The sequence below is a fragment of the Miniopterus schreibersii genome, assembly GCF_964146895.1.
Source record: "Miniopterus schreibersii genome assembly, chromosome: 15".
In the NCBI taxonomy this organism is placed as follows: Eukaryota; Metazoa; Chordata; class Mammalia; order Chiroptera; family Miniopteridae; genus Miniopterus; species Miniopterus schreibersii.
Window position 1 is genome coordinate 46,956,802 of NC_138115.1, and position 14,635 is coordinate 46,971,436.

Below are 14,635 nucleotides of genomic sequence, written 5' to 3' on the forward strand. Positions count from 1 at the left end.
CAACTTCATGACTATATACAGTCACACCTCCGCTTAGGTACCAGAATGTCATCTAGCTGGTTCACCCACGTTAAAACGACTTTCAGCTATACCTAGAACCCAGACTCGCTTTCAAAGCATGAGTTTTACTACTAATAGATTATTGTACCTATAGGTATACTCATCAGACTCGGAAAGGTAAGCCTGACTTAAATTTAAAAACAAAAAAAGAAAAGAATTTATATTTGATTAATTTAATCGTTCAACATTTCTGTATTGAAGTGAAAACTACTTTCATCAAAATTAAAACACTAATGATAAAGAGAAAGAATTTGCAACCATATATACAAGGGTTCTTAAAATTCATTCATGGAGAAATAAAGTCGCCAATAAAATGGGATTTTTCATCCATCAGATTGGCAAAAATGTAAGAGCAACAAAGCCCAGGGTAGGTAACAGCAGTAGGGAAAGAGCTCTCTCACGTTGCCAGGAGTGTAACCCATTCAGCACATGTTCCCAGGAGGCAGCAAATGTGTCACAATTTCAAAGCTCTCAGTCTTCGGCCAGCAACCTCACTGTGATAAATTTACCCAGAAGAACTGCCCAAGTGAACAACAAAAATACTCAAAAGGCTATTTCCTGTCGCAGTGTGTACAGTATTATGAATCAAGACACACTCTCAATGTTTATTGCTATCACAGGTTATCTTATGTACATGCTGCAGCCATTTAAAATCACTGCGCAGCCCAGCCGGCGTGGCTCAGCGGTTGAGCGTCGGCCTAGGATCCAGGTGATCGGAGTTCGATTCCTGGTCAGGGCACATGCCTGGGTTGCGGGCTTGATCCCCAGTCGGGGGCGTGCAGGAGGCAGCTGATCAATGACTCTCATCATTGATGTTTCTATCTCTCTCTCTCCCTCTCCCTTCCTCTCTCTGAAACCAATAAAGATATATTTTTTAAATAAAATAAAATAATAAAATAAAATTACTACTCAGATATATAGAGAGAAAAATGGAGGCTATGGGTAGTCCCATTTACGCAAAAAAGTATATAATATAGAGACATAAACAGATGGAAATGTACATATGCCATCCTAAATAAAATACATTTATAGACTATCAAGCACTGTCTGGAAGATTATCCACCAAAATAACACTAATCACAAAAGCATTCTATTATAAGCATAGGTTGGTCCTACAACTTATACATCGATGAGGGAGAAACATCAACATCGATCAGCTGCCCCCTACACACCCCCTGCCGGGGGCCGAGCCTGAACCAGGCGTGTGCCCTGACCGGGAATGGAACCGGCGACCTCCTGGCGCATAGGTCGACGTTCAACCACTGGCCAGGCTCTCTTATACTTAATTAAGATAGAGAATGGATTATTTTATATGCTATACTAAATATATTCATCATTTTACACCCTGAAGCAGAGACCCAAATACTTGCTTAACAACCACCTCCCTCTAGTTACCTCGTGGCAGAACCAGAACTAGAAACCAGCTGCTCCTGACTCCCAGGCCAGGGAGACCCCTCCCCACTCCCCCTCTGCCCCTGCCCTACCCCACGCCACAACACAGAAAAGTCACACTATGCCTATTTGCCTGTCCCTTGATATCCCTATTATAACAAGAGTATCATAAAAATATATCGCATTAAAATACCACTCAGTTACTGTTCTTACATTAACCATTTTGACAGTGTCATCCCTCGTCCAACAGTCTAAGGCAGTTTTAGCCTGACATCTACATGGAAAGAACCATAGCGCTTGGACTCACAAGTTACAAGAAAATCCAATCCACCAAGCTACTAGGCAACTACTGAATTCATTAAAGAGAAAATGACTTCAAACTCCTTATGACTGGAAGAATTTCCTTTTTAAGAAAAGTAGTTTACACGCCTCTGTGTGTGTTAAGAACAGTGCTGTCTCAGACACCCATGAACAAAAGAAAGGTCCCACTCGTCGTCCAGACCGAAACAGCACCCATACAGACCTTCTCTGGGGGTCCTTTTGAAGTAAACCATCCAGCAAGTTCATAAAATCTGAAGACGCTTCAGGAAAAGAGGAATCTACACAAATTAATTCCCAAAAGGGGGGAAAGGGACAAGTAGGTGAGTACATATGCTACATTAGCACTGAAGTCTCAGCAGTTTAAGCACGTAAATTATTTTCAAGAGAGCACTGAACCTATTAGTAACAATTAAGCTTCATTTAAATAGGGGAGAGAGGGGCACACAAAAAAATTTTTTTTAAACATTTTTTCCTAGACTACAAAAAAACAAGTTTTGAGTGACCCCTAAAGTTACTTTATTGCGCGTAACCCCAGTAAGGACTCGCAGCCTGACAAACTCATACCCTTGGCTCCCGCTAGTAATTAGGCCTCACTTCCGGAGACATCATTAATTTGACCAGCTTGGCTTTATGACGCGCTGTGACTAGAACACGTGCAATCCCTCTTTCTCCTTAGCAGCAAATGGTAAGCATCACCATATTGTGATACTGTCCAATTTTCTTACTCCCAAGTTTTGCCTTTTTAAATTAGACAGGTGTGTACCACGGCCCGATTATCAGTAATGGTTAGAGAAAAGTGGCCATGGAGACAGTGGCCAATGCCCCCAAGGCAAAGCAGCCACAGCGGACGGCGCTAATGAAGGGCCGCGGCATAAGCAAGCGTGGGCCACCAGTGGTATCTTTTCGGATTCCTTCCCTGCATAAAAATCTTTAACTTATAGGAAAACAAAAATCGATACTGTATTAAAAAGTCATCTTATAAAAGATAGGAATGACTGGCTTCTACAACTAAGACAAAGTTAATGAAAGAAAAAAACGCAGCATTTTTCAAAATATCAAGAGTGTTGTTTTTTACACTGAGGGTGATTCTTGAAATATTGAAAATATCCTGTATTCCTAGTTCTTCCATTAATTACTTCCAAAAATTTTTCTTTTAAAAACTCCCAACATTACTTTTTGTAAAGTCCTGTTTTTGTTTATGTGCCTTAAGATTCTCTTTTCTTGTGGTGTACACGCAAAGCACTTTACGGTGTTTATGTCTTTTGTTTTTCTTTTCTTTCCTTAAAATTGTAACGGTAGATGGTTATATTAATCACAACTTGTGTGATTAAATTCCAACACTTAGAATACTACACGCCTATCTCCTTTAAAAGGCTTTTCCAGCTTGTCGGGCGGCGTTCTGATCCACCGAGGCAGGGCTGAGAATGCGATTCATTACTACTCAGACACAAACCAGAAATAACTACAAAGGACGTGAGTCCAAATTAAGTAAAAGGCACATACACGAAAAAGGAATAAAAGCTTGACTTTTCTAAACCTGTAAACCAGACATCTTTTGATATATGAGTGCAAAATAATTTGTGTTTTTAAATGGGGGAAACTATTGTACTTTGTTTTTCATTTCAGTACCTAAAAAAATATAGCAAAGGGAATGCTAGCATTTCTAAAAATATCAATTAGGAACTACTTATAAAATATAAACTGGGAGGTTAGGAGTCAATGAAATAGACAATAATAAGAGCACAGTCAGTGTAAAGTGTAAATTAACTGCATTTATAATAAAAATCCTACCTTTTGGAATAGGTGGCAGAGGATCTTTATAAACAATCTTTTCGATTAATTCTGAAACACTTTCTGAGAAGAATGGAGGTTTTCCTGAAATTACATGAAAACCTGTCAATTAAACAAGCTTGGCATCACCAATAATACTAAAAATAAATCCCAACTGCAAACAGTTCAGGATTACACAATTCACAAATGCATATACAGCAATAATTAATTAATTAATGTGTAGTATATTCCAGGCACATGGTCTATGTATTTTTATATTTCTATAATTTAAAGTCTGTCATCCTAGCCAATATACAAATTCACATATGGACCACAACCATGATCCAAGGTTTGCATGGGATGCCGGACATATGGGAATAATTCAGTCACAGGTATCTTTAAGAGAACTTCTAATAATCGTAGCTCTTTAATAGTTAGGCACATTTCAACATTCCAGATGATTATCATGGAAAATACCTATATGTCAAAAAGTCCCTAGGAATCTGCACATGCCTAGATACCAAGCAATCCAGCCAAAATCAGTACAGATAAAAATTTAGAAAAACCAGCTTTTTTTCCATCTTACAGGTAAAATGTTTGCAAACTACAGATTTAACCTTCACGTCTGTCCAACTCTCACTTTAAAATGAACCAGCAAGTAATCACCTGAAAACATTTCATACAGCAGACAGCCCAGGGACCAGAGGTCACTGGCGACAGAGAAGTCAGTAGTACCCTTCACAATTTCTGGGGCTGTGTAGCTAAGCGATCCTAGAAAGAAAGTATGAACAGTAACTGTGTTAGGCATTTGTACTGTACTCAACACAGATCTACCTTCAAGAGGCCTGCTGAAGTAAAAAACATGAGAAGAGAATATACACGTGAATATAACTCCAATATAACATGCATTTCACGTTTTTTTAATGTTTTCTAATTTTAAGGTTTCATTTTATAAAGATATGTATAAACATAAGCACATTTCAAAAATCCAGCTAAGTCAGAGGGGTGGCACATTTCAGTATATTTATTCTTTTTTAAATTAACAATTTAAATAGTCAAAAAAAAACAACCTTTGGTTATAGTATCTTGAATAGGGTGTGCTAAGTTACGCAGCATTAACACCTGTGCTCCCCCAGGCTTAACAACAGAGGCTTCTTTATTACTCAACCCACAGTGCAGCCCAGGTCAGCCAAGGGACTGATGTTCTAAGTGCTGATGACACGCAAGAAGTGAGACAAAGCCCCTGCTCCCTATGTGGTCAGTGACATATAAAGCTAAGATACAGACTGTGAGGGGTTCCCGTGGCCTGCACAGTATTAGATCCACGTGGAAAGCGTCAGGCCGTCGACAAAGCCGTCCCTGTACCCAGACTTCCCCTGGCCATTATTATTTTCCATACATTATTTGACTAGCAAAATAAAAGGTCAACATCGTCCACTAATACGACTTCGGCGGCCCCCAGTTAGAGTTAGGATCTTAAAACTCTCCACATACCTTTGACTCTACTTTTCATGTTTTTCTTCAGTACATTTTCCCCACTATCGCCTCCTCCTTCTTGGGCTGCCATCAAAGCAAAGAACTCTTCCAAATTGTCACCTTCCACTTTTGCCAGGCAGAAATTACTGAACTTCAGTGTGCCAGGCCCTTCCAAGAGTATCTAGACAGATTGAGAGTAACCATGTTCAGAACCCGGCACGTGAGCACCTCCATCAGCGCTCTCATTACCTCACTCAAGGGCCTGGAGCACTGGCTTCCCTGCTTCGTCACAGCTCAGAAAGTCAGATGCTTACATTTTTCAAAAAAGAAGCTAAAGAAAAACAAATCCAATATTTTAATAATAACAGAATCAAATATTAAATTGTCCACTCTCAGATGTATATAATGAACACGTCCTATAACCACAAAGGGAAACCTCAGGCTTTTAAGAACAATGTATGTGGAACAACCTCTACTCTCTAATCCTCAGTGACAGCTGAAGAAAGATTTGAAACCCACCTGCCAGAGGTGTTGTTTATATAATGTATGGGTAAGACTAAGGTTTTGAAGTTAGAGATCTAAGCATGAGCTATAGGCCCACCACTTAGACAATCTAACCCGGAGAATTTACTGAACCTTTCTAAATCTCTCTCCTCACCTATAAAATGAGAAAAATTACTTAACTCTGCAGACCTTGTAAGGAATAGCTGAGGTTATACGTACAAAGGGCTTTGACTAGTGACTGGCATGTGCTAAGTACTCAAGTCTGCCAATAGAATTTGTGATTGGAGGTTATCTGTTGATCATTGAGACCATGCCAGGAACCTGTGTTCTATTACTTTTAATTTTTTTCTCCAGAGTCATTGAAAATACTTATGGGAAGTTGCAATGAGTCAGCTCGCTTTTTGTTTTAAAAAGCAATTTAAAGTTTGCCCTTAACTTCTAATCACAAATATAAGGATGTCTGTTGAAAGTCCCCAGTGACTTTTAAACCCTTCTGAGCACCAGAATCCCCTGGAGGACTTGTTAGAAGAACTACTAGTCCCTCCCCAGAGTTTCTGATTCAACAGGTCTGGGGTGGGTCCAAGAACCAGCATTTCCAGTGAGTGCCAGGTAACACTAATGTGGCTGGTCCAAGGAACACACTTTGAGAATCAGTGGGAGGGGATCAGCAAATTTTTTTTTAAACTGATAAAACTTTCAGACTTTGCCAGCCATGAGGTCTTTGTCCCAATTGTTCAACTCTGCAGCCACCAACAATACAGAAACGAAAGGGTGTGGCTGTGTTCCTAAAACTTCACTTACAGGAGTGGGCATCCTGCCCGAACTCTGCCAACCCCAGTTGGAGGCATTACAAGTCAGCCTGAGTTTCCTAGATTATAAGCGGCTGATGCAAGGCCTCGTTACACAACTCCCAGCCTCGGGGCCAAATCCCAACCAGTACCTGTTTCTGCACAGGAGCAAGCTCACAGTGGTTTTACATTTCTAAATGGTTGAAAGAACCACAATAAGATAGTATGTCTTGACATGCGAAAATTATATGAAATTCAAATTTTAACGTTCCGTGAGTCAAGTTTTACTGAAACAAACCACACCTGTGCATTTACGTGCTGCCTGCGGCTGCTCTCAGGGCTGGAGCCAGTCAGCTGGCCGCAGATTTTGGGCAAGTGCATAAATAGTTCAAGCAAGAGTTTTTATTTGTTGCTAGGAGTTTTTATGGAGTGTTTTTTAGGTTTAATTATGTTCTCACTCAGGTGGCTTATAATAACGTTTAACAAGGAAACATTCAACTTTTCGGTTCATTGTGTGCACATTAACAAAGGGACGGGGGCGACTCGGACAAGTAATAAATATAACCCCCAAGAGTGCGGCTTGTAAAGATAGTCACTGGTGCCTGATTGAGGGCACTCTGTGTGCCAGAAAGTGTCCCAGAGGCTTCTCCTAAATATAATATGTAGTCCTTACACTCACCCCGAAACGCCTATCTCCATATCAGAGACAAGAAACTAAGGTGGGGGGACTGCGGGTAACTTGTCCAGGGCACACGGCGCCTAAATGTCAGCGTCAACCATAACTAAGCAGCTAAGCAGGTTTCACAACAACTACACTGATGCACATTTAGTTACAGATAACTAGTTTAACAAAAAACAAAATATTTGATCCATCATATCAGGAATCATACATGAATACTAAAAAATGCCCTTATCGCACTAAGATAACGGCCCGTAGCCGTGCAGTGTAAGAATGAAGAGTCTGACTTTATAGAGCTATCGACCTCATCACTCACCCCTCCTCAGCAATAATCACTCTCAGGGCTGAAAGAAGGGAAACGCTGCATTCCAGAGGACTTCAATAGGTAGCTACATAGGTAGCTAAAATAGTTTCCTTTTATTTAAAAAAAAAGGTGAACTTAAAATTTCAAGATGTTTTATTCCTAAAATTGTATCTAAGATACACAGGCCTTTGAAAAAGCATTGTAAACTGAGACACAAGCAGGTAGGAAATGAAAACCTTCATGATTTACCTTCCCAGGAGAAAGGTCACAAAAGAGAATGCCAAGTTGATGAAGATGATGTAATCCAGTAATCAGGTCAATCCCAAATTCTCTCACAACATCTTCTGGGAGGTTTTCATCTTGAGCAATGACCATTTCTAAGGAACCACCTACAAGTTGATTAAAATTACCGATTTTAACCGCCCAACATTACACAGTGCCTCCAGCAGGTTTCATGCTGGGAGACACTGAGCTTGAAAAAAGTGATCAGACCAGGACCCCTAGGCAGTGTGTTTCCTCTGCAGCCTGTGTTGCAGAGGAAACACACCTGCAAGTGAGCACAAGGGACAAGTGCCCTATGGGAAACCTGTGTCCTTGCTCCAGGCCGGACCAGGAGACTGCCTGCTCAGCCTGGAAGGCTGGCAGCGAGTAAGTGGGTGGGATGAAACAAGAATCACCCCGGTGCTGTGCTTTCTCGCTCCAGCTCACTCAGGAAATGGACAGATGCAAAACTGTGCGGGAAACAAACAGTGCATTTAAATCACGATGCCTAGTATAGTCACATTTGCTTCTATGCAAAGTTAGGTCACATCCTGCAGAGTCCTGCATAGCAAAAAAGACAGTGCCTTTCCTTAGCCATGAGAAAATAAAAGCCTTAGTGCACACCACTGATGGAGTAAATAAGGGGCCACAGGCACACACGTGGGGAACTCTATTTCTATATCTTTCCAAGGTCCCAGTCACATCTCTACCACCTAAATGCCAGAAACAAACGTTTTGTTTTTAAGGATCAAGATTAAAACAAGAGCCAAGTTCAGAGAAAGTGAAGTCTTAGCTGGCATCTGAGAGCTCACTCAGAATTACTTCGAGAAGGTAGGAGGTATTGGGGGTTTTCTTCATTTTGTCTTTGTGGGTGAGGAACCACTGCAGAGGAATAAATTAAAGGTAGGTTATTGCACTGGTCAGGGGTCAGAAACAGCAGCTGAAGCAGAAAAGTAACACAGAGAAAGTCCCCTGACGACCTCAACAGTGTGCACATCTGTGGAAGTCATTAGACCACAGTACCCTACTGACTCAGAAAACGAAATGAGCCCGGCTGGCGTGGCTCAATGGTTGAGCATCAACCTAGGATCCAGAAGGTCAGAGTTCTATTCCGGGTCAGGGCACATGCCCAGGTTTCCCGCTCAATCCCCAGTCGGGGGCGTGCAGAAGGCAGCCGATCAATGACTCTCATCGTTGATGTTTCTATCTCTCTCTCTCTCTCTCTCTCTCTCCCTTTCTCTCTCGGAAATCAATAAAAAACATATTTTTTAAAAAAGAAAAAAGAATGAAATGAAAAAATTATTCTATGATTCAGTTTTACAAATTCTAAGTGCCAATAAAACAGGTAAGACTCTTAAAGCTAGAAATAGAGTGTACCTTAATATTTAGTGATTCTCTATTTTACTCAGTGTATAAACAGCACTATACTAACCATGACACCTGTTACATTTATTCCCTGAAGACACTGAAACTAAAAACCCAGATAATATCTGCGTAGTTAGTTACCTCTCTCCCTGTACACAGTACTAGAAAGTTGTATCAAGCAAGAGCTATAGCATGTGATCTCTAATTATCCTTGGTGGTGGGACTTATTGACTCATCTTTGTATGTTTCCACATTGTTTAAGTTTTTATAAAAAGCAAGTATTCTGTTCACACAAAAATCACTTTATAAAGCAATAAGCTAATTAATAGCTACCTGACCTAAAACACTGTTTTTATTTAACGGAAAAAGTTGTTTGATAAATTAATTACCACTAAAAATACTTCTAAATTTTTATGCAGGTGGTTTAGTAATATTTTATACCAAAGTAGAGTTAACCCCAAATTGAATTTTACATAAATCTTCCTCTTATCAAACATCTTGGCTCTTTACCCCTCCCTAATATCCATCGAATAATAGATTTTCAAGGTAGCATAGTCAATAGTATCAACACATATTTGCAAAAGAAGAACAAAACCTACATGCTACATTTTTTCAAAACCACATGACATGGCTCACCTGTGCAGAGTTCCACCACCAGCCAGAGGTGATTGCTGGTTTCGTACCATTCGTGAAAAGTTACAATATTCTGGTGTTTGATTTCATGGGTGAGACGGACCTAAAAAAACACACAACATTCACACTAAAAAAAGTTCTTAAAACGCTTGCACCTAGTAAAAAAACCACCTAAATACACAATAGGGAAATAAATAAGAAAATAGTGGACGTCATTGGATGGAATTCTTTATGGACATCAAAACGATGGTTATGATGGCTGGTCACACGGAAATATGCTAAGTTAGTGTACAATCTTAACAACGATTTTTTTTTTTAAACATGTGCAATATAGTTTTGTGTATTTGGATAAATATATAATATTGCAAAAGAAATATTATTCATAGGAAAGTGGCCAAAAGGTGTACATCAAAAGTGGCCAAAAGGTAGCCCTGGCGGGTGTGACTCAGTGGTTAGAGCATCAGCCAGTGCACCAAAGGGTCAAGAATCCGATTGCTGGTCAAGGGCATGAACCTGGGTTGCAGGTTCGATCCCTGGCCCCTATCAGGGTGTATGCAGGAGGCAGCCAATCAATGTGTCTCTCTCACATCAATGTGATGTTCCTCTCTCTCTCTCTCTCTCTCTCTCCTCCCTCCCTTTCAGTCTCTCTAAAAATCAATGGAAAAAATATACTCAGGTGAGAATTAACAAAAGAGGAAACAAAATGGTTAAGATGATAAATTTTGTGTTATGTGTATTTTACCACAATAAACAAAAAAGTTGAGGGGGAAAAAGTTAGGTGTTACCCTGGCCCAAAGTCCTTCCTTTGGAAAGTTTCATAATCATATACTAAAGTTAAAGCTAAATGAACTCATTTAGACTGTATTTTCCCTGACTCTTACCAAAACAAGTAAAACTCGCCCTAGCCAGTTTGGCTCAGTGGTTCGAGCATCAGCCCAGGGGAATGTGCGGGAGGCACCAATCAATGTGTCACCCGAATATGGATGTTTCTCTCTTCCGCCACCCCCCTTCCATTCTCTCTGAAAAGCAATGGGAAAAATATCCTCAAGTGAGGATTAAAAACAAACAAAACTCTTAACTTGTCAATGACTTGGGTATATTTATCAGTCATTATTCAGGATTGGCAGCACTAAACAGACAGAAGGTCACCCAGTCCAGATTGAGAATGTGGCACTTGCTAGAGTGGTTCAATGGCTTCTGTTTACATACTACTTATTCTATCCAATCATAGCTCTGTCTTTTGCCAGAGGGAGGGAAACATACTTGACTTACCCAGTTCGTTATTTCAGGCCTTTTGGATTTATCAGTGCAAAGAATAGCTACAAAATTTATTGTTCCCTTCCGTCGCCCTTTATAGACAATCGTCTTGCTTCCTCTGCCAATCTCCTCATACAGAATGAAGTTCTCCATCTCTGGGCAAACTTCTCACACTCAGTAAAAGGACAACCTAACAGCATCTCCAGCTCCTAAAACGAAAACAAAAATGACACATATAAATGCAAGCAAGTTGCATGATTAATCATCCTAGGATATTTAATATGTAAATAAACTGAGTAATTCTATAAATTCGTAAGGCTCGCCTACAAGTTAAGTGTTGGACACCAGTGTCTTCCTTTTCGTAGGATGAAAAAACTAAGGGAAAAATAAATAAAGGAAACAATCCACAAACAATATTCAACTTCCTAAAGATCTGAACAAAAATAATGAAAATGACAGCTGTTTCCAACACGAAACAAAAATCGGGCAATGAATGCCATTTCAGCCAACGTATCTTGATACCTTTGAAATTCCATGACTTTAAGATTCTTTTTGATTCAATCTAAGGACAGTCCTCACCTCAGACTTTCCAACATGAATTTTTTTTAAATGCGTAACCTAAATTGTAAAATAAAACACAAGTACAGAAAAAGCCACAAAAGAAATGCATCGTTTAATTATTATAAGACTTACACTGCTGTAATCACCACCCAGGTCAAGAATAGCACTTTGCAGGCCACCCCAGAAATCCCTCCCTGAGCCTATGGTAAGTAATCACAACTCCTCCCCAAAAGTAATCGCTCTCCTGACTTTCACAGTTATTATTTCCTTGAGTTTCTTCATCGTTTTCAGACCCAAGTGTGTAATCCCAGGCAGTCTAGTCTTGACATTTTCTAAAAACGTGGTGCATCTTTGAAAACTCTTTTAACCTACAAGTTCACCTTAGATACCATCGGAAAAGCCAGAGGCCAGAGCCCATCACACATACAGGCAAATGGGGCATTTAAGATCCAGGGGGCAGGGGACACAGTCAACAAAACCTGAAACAGACCAGGTGCCAGGGGCACAGGTACAGGCTGGGGCCTCCCCTCAGTCATCCCCACCTTCAGCTCTTCAACTCCCGCTCCAGCAGCACCGGCAATGTCACACCCAGTTTTCGCTAGATTAATTCACAGAGACCAAATTGAGCGTTTGGAATTTATTTCCCCGGCGGCTACGGGGGGCTCATGCCCCAAACAGACTGGCAGCCCCGAACAGTCCTCACAGGGAGACTATAAAGGCAGAACTGCACCCGGCTGGCACGGAGAGGGGTGCGGGCCTCGCCAAGCCACGCACAGAAGCCGAAACAAGCTTCGTTTAACCCTTACGGTTGGCTATTTCCCGGCACTAGCTTGTAACTGTTTTGTTCAGGGACATAGAACAGGGATGACAGATTAAAAACGAGAGTTACATGCTTCATGACTAAAATAGGAGGGTTACATGCTTCAGCCACACCTAGGAAGTCGACAGAGGTACAAATTCTGGTCCCCCGTCCCAGACCTACTGAACCTCTGGGATGGGGCCCAGCAATCTGTTGAAACTCGCCCTCGGGGCGCACGCTCAACTCGGCGAGCCGCAGGCCAGGGCCCCGCTCTGCGAAGCACTCGGCGGGAGCCCTCCTCCGCGCTCGGCGGACCGCATTCAGCGCGGCTGCGACCTGGGTCCGACTACGGGCCGAGGGACGGCGGGAGAGGGAAGGAGAGGGCGCGGGCGGGCAGCGCCCCCGCAGACCCGCAGCCTCCATCGCGGGGACGGGGGGGGCGCTGCGAACCCAGACTCGCGCCCCTGAAGCTGCCCCTCACCTGGTCGCTGGGTGGGGAGACGACACCGGCCCACCAGACGGCTCCCTCAAGTGCGCGCCTCTCGGACGCCTGCCCCTCCCTCCCGGACCGGTCCACTGGCCAAAGGCTGGGGGCGAATCAAGGAAGAAAAGCGGGACGCGCAGAAGCAGCGCGAGGCCGGGCGGGTGCAGCGCCCCTCAATGTTTGGATTCGCCCACCCCGTCTCCACGGCAGCACGCAGAACGCCAGAAAGAGCGCAGGGTCCTGATTGGCTGGACAGTTTCGGTTCCTATTGGCTGGGGCCTGGAAGTGAGGCTGCTGGGGCGCCTCCCTCAACTCTAAGAGCCTCGCGCCCAGCCTTTGGATGAGTCCACCGACTCTGGATTGGGGAAGGAAGTGCTGGACGGAGGCGCAGCTCTAGGCGTCAGCGTCCCGCTTCGTGGGCTCAGCACCCCTCCAGGTTTGGATTCGCCCATCCTGTCTCCAGGGCAGCAAGCAGCACGCCGGAAGAAGCTCAGGGTGCTGATTGGCTGAGCCGTTTTGGTTCCTATTGGCTGGAGCCCGGAAGCAGGAGTTGGGACGTGGGGACTGGGGGCTTGGGCGGTTGGAGAGGATCTGCCTGGGCAGCAGGTGCGTCGTTGAAGGCGCTGGGGACTGACTGCAGGTGCTCAGGGTGGGCCCTACAATGGGCTTTATGTATTCTAGCTGCTATTAGAGAGAAAAGCATACCTTTACATCAAATCGTCACTGGCTACAAAGTAAAACTATTTAGGAAAAGTCCATGTATTTATTCTTCTATATGAACTTTAGAAAAACATTGTCATTTCCCTAAAATGAAATTTATTTGACATTTTGTGGGAATTACGTAAAATTCAGCAATTAATTTGAAGATAAATGACATATCACAACATCCAGGCTTCTTCCGGCCTGGTTGGCTTGGCTGACAGGTGGTCGCTCCGCTCAGGCCTTAGCTCTGATGAGACGTGACAGCCCCGCAGCAGCGGTGCGTGCGGAGCCGGCCGGGGCCTGCAGGGGGCGCTGAGGAGAGAGGTCCCCAGACCCAGAGGCCTGCAGCGGGCCCCTCGGAGCCCCAGCACAGAAGTGACAGGGACAACCGCATGGATGTTTGGAAGATGCACATGTTTTCCAGGGTCTCAGTCTTGAGGAATTGAGGACACTGCTGCTGTATTGAGGGCGCCCCCTCGCTTCCTTTCTACTTTTCCTTTTCTTAATTTATTGTGCATCCTTTGGTTCTAGTTTTGCCCTCCCCATTATTTTCAGCTTGTAAAGAATCGTGTACTTTTCAAGCGGATCGTCAGCAAACGCCGGAAAGACTTTGTTTTTTCACCCAGTGGGAAAGCTGCTTTTTCTAAAGAAGGATTTAACTGTTTGATGGTTCCTGTAACCCTCCATTACTCACCGGCCTTAAAGTTTTGACTTTATTATGCTTTATTGTTGTTCACCTCTCTTGACTTGTTTTTTGTTGTTGTTTTTTTAATATGTTTTTACTGATTTTAGAGAGAAAGGGAGAGGATTAGAGATGAAAACATCAATCGGCTGCCCCCTGCGTGCCCAGTAGTGGGGATCGAGCCCGAAACATGTGCCCGGACCTGTTATCGAACCGCCGACCTCTTGGTTCACGGGTGGATGCTCACCCACCGAGCCACGCTTGCTGGGCGGTATGGTTTTTAAGAGCATGCTGTTGCTGCATCTCCTGCTTGACTGGTCCATGTGGGGCGGGTTTGGGAGAAACGAGTAGACTGTTTCCCCACCACACTCCCTTAGCTAACTCAGCTTCGCCGCGTTCTTGTGCCCCACGTGGAGGTGGAGGTTGTTGGCTTATTTTTTCCTAAGGCCCAGTCATAGAAACAGGAGTCTATTTATATTGGATCACCATAGTGGGTCTATTTATACTGCTAAATGTGATAAATTCAGTGACTCTGGGAGGAAATGTTCTCCTTGCTGATGCTGAGTGCTGCAATATTGTTACTTTTGTTTCCTTCTT

The 14,635-nt window shown here is 43.0% G+C and overlaps 1 protein-coding gene across 4 annotated transcripts in view; it reads right to left on the reverse strand.

The window, feature by feature from the left end:
* The window catches only part of ULK4 (unc-51 like kinase 4), a 179,928-nt gene extending 167,072 nt beyond the window's left edge, over positions 1–12,856 (reverse strand). For all 4 annotated transcript variants that reach the window (XM_081159736.1, XM_081159735.1, XM_081159734.1 and 1 more), the window contains exons 1-8: positions 12,652–12,856; positions 10,826–11,019; positions 9,557–9,656; positions 7,544–7,683; positions 5,038–5,200; positions 4,210–4,314; positions 3,565–3,648; positions 1,976–2,051 (exon numbers count right to left, since the gene is read on the reverse strand). In XM_081159736.1, coding sequence (XP_081015862.1) covers positions 1,976–2,051; positions 3,565–3,648; positions 4,210–4,314; positions 5,038–5,200; positions 7,544–7,683; positions 9,557–9,656; positions 10,826–10,963 — 806 coding nt within the window. In that variant the 5' untranslated portion in view covers positions 10,964–11,019; positions 12,652–12,856. The remainder of the gene's footprint in view (positions 1–1,975; positions 2,052–3,564; positions 3,649–4,209; positions 4,315–5,037; positions 5,201–7,543; positions 7,684–9,556; positions 9,657–10,825; positions 11,020–12,651) is intronic.
* Positions 12,857–14,635: the final 1,779 nt, after the last annotated feature.